Source organism: Typha angustifolia, chromosome 3, assembly GCF_048772165.1.
Source record: "Typha angustifolia cultivar Huaian chromosome 3, ASM4877216v1, whole genome shotgun sequence".
Lineage (NCBI taxonomy): Eukaryota > Viridiplantae > Streptophyta > Magnoliopsida > Poales > Typhaceae > Typha > Typha angustifolia.
Genome location: NC_133241.1, coordinates 5660474 through 5668371, shown reverse-complemented (window position 1 = coordinate 5668371; position 7898 = coordinate 5660474). Strand labels below are relative to the sequence as shown.

Here is a 7898-nt window from a genome sequence, read left to right as displayed (position 1 = left end):
AAATAGGGTGTAAACTATAATTTTATTAAAAAGCATAGTATTATATACAAATTTCCCTTAATTTTATTTCAAATTGACCCCTACCTATAAGCCACATATAGTATTTAATTATTTTTTAATAATTAGACCCATGAAACGTTTGTTAAAGAATATTGACATAGAAGCTATGTATATTTTCTTCTGATTATTAAATGATGTCCATTTAGTTGAGAGGTTTAAATCTATATAATATTATAGGAGTATGAATTATTTACATTAAAAATCAAATGATTTTTAATTATTTTTTTTAATTTGCTAATTTATTTTCCTTTAAGAAATTTATAGAAATTTGTACATAAAGTCATATTAATCCCTAGATTTTGTTAATTCTTTTGTTTTCTTCGAAATAATATATTTTGTTAATTCTGCAAAGGGAAAGAAATAATCGGTTTGATCCCGCAAAATAGAAAAACTTACTAATTTGTCATGCAAAAGACCCAAAATTATAGCCAAAACTTTAATTAAATTCTATAAAAAGAACAGCAATCGAGACATTTACAATTTATATAACTATTTCATATCTTTATATTCATATTAAAGCTACTTAATTATTATTGATCATTTTTAAACTTTTATCATGCAAGGTCACGAGGAATATATATTATGTTATTATTTATTAACCAAGAATAAATGAAAACTTGATTAATATTAATGCAATTATAAATTTAGCATTTAAATATTTTAATATAATAATATTTTAAATATAAATGACTTATTAATTTTGTAATTTCTAGCTTTGCCACCGGTCTAAGCTACGCTAAGAGAATTAATTAAGGGATCACATGCGCTATCTTTTGGATCTCTTCTAATTTAGGGATAAGTTCAATTCGAGAATATGTATATTTTTTTATTATTCTTAAAATAAGGCTTTTATTCTAGGAATAATTATTCTTATGTTTACTTGCATTCTAAATAAAATTGTATAAATTACCTTTAATGTGATATAAATGAAGGAAAAGATAAGAAAAATATATTTTTATTTTTTATGAAATTATTATGAATACTCTTTTATTTGATATTAGTAGATTGATGAGATATATATTAAGGGTACATTAGTAATTGAGTTAGCCTGTGTATAAGATGTGATTTTGATGAATAATTTTTATATTCTATAATAGAGTTATATGATGTTTAGATATTATTTTAAAATAAGTAGTTGTATTACAAAATAAGGAAAAAAAATATTTGTGAAGTGGATAGTGGGCAAAATGTAATTTCAAACTTTAACTCTATGAAAGAATAACATAGATAAAGAAGCCTTTGGGCATGTTAATTAGGTTTTTATCATATTTAAATATAGAGACTGGACAGCGCTCACGATAAAAATAATCATGAATTAGAAAGAGCTAATTCATAGATAACTCTCATTTATTTGTCAATAATTAGGTGCTTGTTCATGAATAACTCATGTTTATCAAAAGACATTGTATACTTGGGAAAAAGAATCTTTATCACCATTCGTTTAGAGTGATATCAAATAAGTCATTCTATTAGTCTGTTGTTAGGTTCCTAATGATTTATTTATAGACAAAAAAATACCCCCTCATCTTTAACCTCATCTCTTCGTCGTTTTTTTTTTTTTCAAATCTTAATCCTAAACATTATTCTAAAAACTGTTGCGGCCACCACACCATTTATTAACATTACTTACTTCTAAGGCCTTCTTCTTTAGGGGTGTCAAAATAAACAAGCAACTAGGGCTCTACTCGGCTTGGCTCAAGGTGAGCCAAACTTGAGTTTATTTTAAGGCTCGATTTGATTTTGAGCCGAGTTTGAGTCGGAGCCGGCTCGCTTAGGCTTGACTTAATAGACTTGTTTACCCCTGCTATGTCCAATCGAGATCATAAAGTCATAGATATATCAGGTCCCACCAACTTGACAATGTATCTAATTGAGATAAATAACGCACAAAATCGAGGACAGTCAAAGATATGCCGAAAGAAAAGAAGAGGAACCCTTAATTCACGTGGTAGAGAATGATTAATTTGCTAAGAGTAGTCACAAGTCCAAGATACAAGACACATTTTCACATGCCAAGGAGATGAACCAGTGGATATCAATATATCATAGTAAAAACAAAATAAAAATAAAAGCAAGGGGCAACTATTTCTTCTACTTCTCGCTCTCTTCTTTCTATCTCTTTAGAAGCCCTTGATGCGGTCACCCCACATCACCAAGATCCATACATCACCCTCTTCCCCCTCCTCCATTGACCAACTTCTTCAGCCTTTTCCGACAGCCTCCTCTTCTATTGGTGGCATCAACTTCCTTATCTTTCTCCTCCTTCATCTCCTCATATGGCCTCCTCGTCCTCCATCGGCAAGTTGTCACTGCCCTGTCTTCGTTCGGCCTCCTCCTTCTCCATCCTTCTCCTCCTCCTCTTTCTGTAAGCTACCATCCTCGCCGCTGTCACCTCCTCTCTAATCAAGCTCGGCTCGCCTTGTAACACCCAAGCCCTAAACACGTGCATGGCACGAGCCCACACGGCACGTGCGTAGCACCTGACCATTTGGTTAGTTACTAAAAATCAAATAAACCTATAGCAACATCATAATTTTATCCACAATATTTGAACTAATAATAACTCAAGTTTGACTGTCAACAGCATACAGATAACCCTACTTGGGCCCTACATAGGCTACAACACATCATCAAGAGCTTTTCACAACTACATATACACAACGATGGTATATACATAATTACACAAGTACAAAATCACCTGTTAAAATATAAGACAAGAATACAAACACACTTTAGAGGATGTCCACTAATACATCAGATAAGATAACTCATCTGGCATATAACACTAACCACACTCTACTCTTCACTCATCAGCAAGACCTCTAAGGGAATATCTTGCTCCTCTCGTTCATTTGGGTTTTTGGAAAGGAGAAAACAAAGAGAGTTATGAGCTAAAGGCTCAATGAATAGACCTTACCCCGAATCAGTGAAGCTAAATAGAGAATAAATCAAGTACTGGATAATATAAATCAGAAAGAGTATTATGTTATGAATGAGTATATGAATGTTTCTTAATAATACATAATTGAAAAGTAGATAACATGTCATAACTGATAGAAGTATATAATCCTCGACAATGAATAAATAGATCTCCATGTTATACTATCATCATAACTCTCTCTCAAATATGACATATGATGCATGCCGACTATGTCATGATGTCAAATGCAATGGTGTATAAATTATGATAATTACTCAATAATCAGGTGAAATTCTCCATATCATAATCACCACCGACATCTCGGTATACCATCATCACACTAGACCACTGTGCACAATCAACATCCGGTACCCGATCTCAATATCATGTCCGAAGGCTCAGAGCATACTCTGTGACCCGCAAGAGTATCTCAAATATAATCATACCCCACCACTTGCTAGAGTATCAACATCCATCCAAACCGAGCACCCACATAGTTGATAGAAACCTCGTGAGGATAACTCGTCACATATGCATTGGCGAACAGTATGTATCCGATTGTCTATGTGCACAGACTCAACTGACCTCGGACATGGGCCACGAGATATCGCAAATTAGCGACCATAATCATCACTCTAGGCACCCCTAACCCTGACGCCTACTCGGATATCCTCACACTTTCTATCAACTATTTTATCAATCACATTTCATGCTTTCCTTCTAAATGCTAGATCACATGTATATATCCAGTACAATAACGAGTCAATACATAACAAGAATTTAGGTGAAATAGGAATCAAGAGAAAAATGATGCAATGTAGACTCCAACCATGTATCTAATATCTCTATTTATAAAATCATAATAGTATAATCATCTCTAATCATCTCTATTTATCATCATACTCATATCCAAGATTAGCCTAATTCTATGCATGATAAAAATATACTCGACTATAATCATTTATAGATTAAGTCATATAATCATGCTAGAGGCCAAAACATGCATGTACATAATATATAATATAACCTAATTTAAGAAATACGTCTAGGAGATAAGACTACTCACACCACTGCAAATACCAAACCACCACTCGTTCACGCTGCTACGATAATGATTAAGCCTCGATAGCTAAGTCCACGAGGTCTTGAACAGGGGGGTCGGGATCTGAAATTATTTATAACAAATAATGTCAGTCTTTCTATTAATTAAAATTTACCCGATAAAAAGATAGTTTCTTGTTGTAATTATGTATTCTTCATTTCTATATTTGTTTTGTTATTTATTAACCATAATTATATTATTTAATAGTGTATTTAGAACATAATTATCTGCCTATTATTCTCCTGGATAATTAAGAAAATAAGAATTAAGTTACTGCAAATAATTACGTAAGAATATACGTACATAACCCTAATAATTACTATTACCTATCTAGGATTAAAATAGTAATTTATATTGCAGATGTTTTGCTAAACATGATTTAATTAGAATTATTACTAACTATGATATAATTATATTTAATTTATACAAATTAAATACATTAAATTAACTAAACTAATTGAATAATTAATAACATAATCAGATATAATTAGAAATCAATAATATGCATATATATAAACTATACACAGGCTGGGCTCAGCCCAGCACCATGCACAGCAGGGTGCTGGGTTGAGCCCAGCACCACTTGTAGGGTGCAATCTAAGAGGAAAGAAGGGAAGAAAGAGGAGGAGGAGAAGAAGAAGAAGAAGGAGAAAGCGGGGAAGAGGGTTGGGTCGTAGGGGAGGGGTACGGCCGCTGGTGGCCACTCAGCGGTCAGCCTCTCGCCGGCGGCTCAAACCTTCGGTGTCTAGAACGGCAACTGACAAAGAGGAAGAGCAAGAGCAAGAGAGAGAGAGAGAGAAAGAGAGAGAGAGAGGAGAGAGGAGAGAGGAGAGAGAGAAAGAGAGAAAGAGAGAGAGGCTCACCAGCGAACAGAAGGGCCAACGGCGACTCTTCCCGGTGGTCGGTAATTGTTTACGGACTAGAGGGAGAGAGAGAGAGAATGCGGGGAAGAGAGAGAGAGATTATTAGAGAGAGGAAGAGTGGGTCACACGGCGGCGGCGGAGTGGCTGGTGGGCCAGGTCCCACCTCCACATGTCACAACGGTGTGGAGAAGAGTGGCTCGGTGGAGGTGCGTGGCACCCCCACCGCACCACAGGGCACGAGGCGGGCCACAACGTGGCCGGTTGCGTTGTGCCCAGCAAGCATTAGTTTTTTTTTTTTATTTTTAAACCTACTTGGGTTGTTACACGCCTTGAGCTCGACTCAAGTTGAGCTGAGCCGAGCCTGAGCTAGAGCTGGCTCGCTCAAGCTCGGCTCGTTTACACCCCTACTCTTCTTTGTGCCATATGAACCACCTTTTTTTCCTCTCGTTCTCTTCTTCTCATTCTCTCAAAATTCGAGCCTAGTATAAATCCCACAATCGCTGTCGCCACCGTTGTAACCACACGATCCTCTAGACTATAACAGTTTCAATTGTAGTGATTGATTTGCCATGAGAGTGAATATTTACTATGGATAAAAAATGTTCCATTTCAATGGATTACCTAAGAAATGTAAAATTTTAGGAGTATAATAATCATTTTGTCACCTGCAACTTTTGATAATTTTGATTAATTAAGAAGGATAGAGGAAACAAGACCAGGGAATGAAGGTGAAAATGAGGGTCAAAAATGTAATAAATCCTTGAATTAACTTCTCCTTATTCTCTGCTCTCTTCTCTCAATAAATACTATACTATATGTATGAACATCTCAACTGTCTTTAGCTTCCAATAAAACTCACCACGGCGTACTCTTTCCAACATCCAATCCATACTCAAATATATAAATCAAAATGCTGAGATCCACCTTCCCTCTATTCTCCTACACTATCCCCCTTAGAAGGCCTCGAGTTGCTAAGCTCTGCCACTCATTTTCCCCCGCTACACATCGCCCACCAACTGTTTGTAAATATTCCTCCTCCACAGACCGCACTCCAAAACCAACTCCACCCACCTCCGCTTACATCCACCTTCCATTCTGCCGAAAACGTTGCCACTACTGCGACTTCCCTATCGTCGCTCTTGGCTCCTCCTCCTCCTCCTCCTCCTTGGCCAAGCACAGTGATGAGGACCCCAGGATCTCCAATTACATCCAACTCTTGCTTCGCGAGATCGAGGCCACCAAACCAAAATTCGACACTTACCCACCTCTCGAGACAATCTTCTTTGGTGGCGGCACACCGTCCCTCGTGCCACCGAGGCTCGTTGCATCTGTTCTTGATGCGCTGCGATCCAAGTTTGGCATGTCGGCAAACCCGGAGATGTCGATTGAAATGGACCCAGGGACATTCGACAAGGGGAAGCTGAATGAACTGCTGGCACTGGGGGTGAACCGGGTGTCCCTTGGCGTACAGGCGTTTCAAGAAATGCTGCTACAGGCCTGTGGGAGAGCTCATGGTTTAAAAGAGGTCCATGAAGCTATAGAGATTGTGTCCAATTGCGATGGGCTGACGAACTGGAGCATGGACCTCATATCATCTCTGCCGCATCAGACGACAGAGATGTGGGAGCAGAGCTTGAAGTGTGCCGCGGATGCTCAGCCTACCCATGTCTCTGTTTATGATCTGCAGGTGGAGCAAGGGACCAAGTTTGGCCAACTGTAAGTAATGCTACATTCCTGCTTTCTAACGTGTCAACTCAAAAGACAAACTTATTTTTCTATTCAAGAACTTTTGTATCAATGGAAACATATTCTTAGAGTCATTCTTGTGCCAAGCGTTACAATCATTAGACTTATTTAAATTATATATCCCTTATCCAACTGAAGTTATTAATTCTATTCTTAAAGTTTCTGACAATATTCTTCTGGTTCAGAGTGCTGGACTCTAGACACTTAAAGAACAAGTATTTTTAACTGGTCAAAAATGTTATCAGATCAATGGAAGGCTATTCTTGGGGTCCTTTTATCGCCAACTTTAAAATAATTATACTGCAAACCTTTACATCTTTTATCCTAAAAAAGTTAGCAGTTGTGTTCAAGATTTCTTATCTAGTTTTGCTGGTCTAAGAAAATACTTGCTACCTCTGAGATTTCGTAAAGTGCTCACTGAACTTGGCTTTTACAGGTATAGTCCAGGAGAATTTCCTCTTCCCACTGAGGACCAATCGGCGAGCTTCTACAAGATGGCTTCTGAAACGCTCTCGGGAGCTGGTTACAACCACTATGAGATCAGTAGCTACTGCAAGGATGGCTATGAGTGCAAGCACAACCTCACATACTGGCAGAATAGAGCATTTTATGGCTTCGGTCTTGGGTCAGCGAGCTACATCAGTGGTGTCAGGTTCTCGAGGCCGAGAAGATTGAAGGAGTACGCTGACTGGGTCCAGGGGCTGGAAGATGGAACAGTGAGTCTTGACACAACTAATGTCGAAACAAAGGATAAGGCAATGGATGTTGTGATGCTATCTCTTAGAACAGCAAGAGGACTAGATGTACAAAGTTTCAGTAGATTCTTTGGACAATTTCTGACCCTCTCTTTGCTCAAAGCCTTCAGGCCATTTGTGGAGACTGGTCTTGTGGTTGCCATGGATGGCGAGGGAGGAGAATTGCCTCCCCAAGATTTCGAGTTGCATTTAAGTGGCGATTATGATATAGGTGAAAGAGTTGCATTCATTAGATTGAGTGATCCAGATGGCTTCTTGCTCTCAAATGAGTTGATTTCTATTGCATTTGGTGTTATATCCCCATAATGTCAATTTTTTTTTTTTCATTTTGTAAACTCACCTATCAATTCAGTAATATTCACCTTCATAGCAGTTTCCGAGTTCAGTAATATTTTGAGTTTTGAGAGTGAATTCACATTGTATCAGGGTGAATTGAATTGATTGAATGCACT

At 37.4% G+C, this 7898-nt stretch overlaps 1 protein-coding gene across 1 annotated transcript; it reads left to right on the top strand.

The window, feature by feature from the left end:
• Positions 1–5794: 5794 nt before the first annotated feature.
• Positions 5795–7867, top strand: LOC140758097 (uncharacterized). The gene is made up of 2 exons (XM_073094126.1): positions 5795–6661; positions 7128–7867. Exons 1-2 carry the CDS (start codon positions 5856–5858, stop codon positions 7750–7752), a joined length of 1431 nt encoding a protein of 476 aa, XP_072950227.1. The 5' UTR covers positions 5795–5855; the 3' UTR covers positions 7753–7867.
• The last annotated feature ends 31 nt before the right edge of the window (positions 7868–7898 follow it).

Excerpts from the sequence above, each read along its gene's own strand:
- LOC140758097 (XM_073094126.1), top strand. The coding sequence starts at position 5,856 with ATGCTGAGATCCACCTTCCCTCTATTCTCCTACACTATCCCCCTTAGA. Across the intron at positions 6,662-7,127 it reads GGGACCAAGTTTGGCCAACT|GTATAGTCCAGGAGAATTTC; the intron begins GTAAGTAATGCT and ends TGGCTTTTACAG.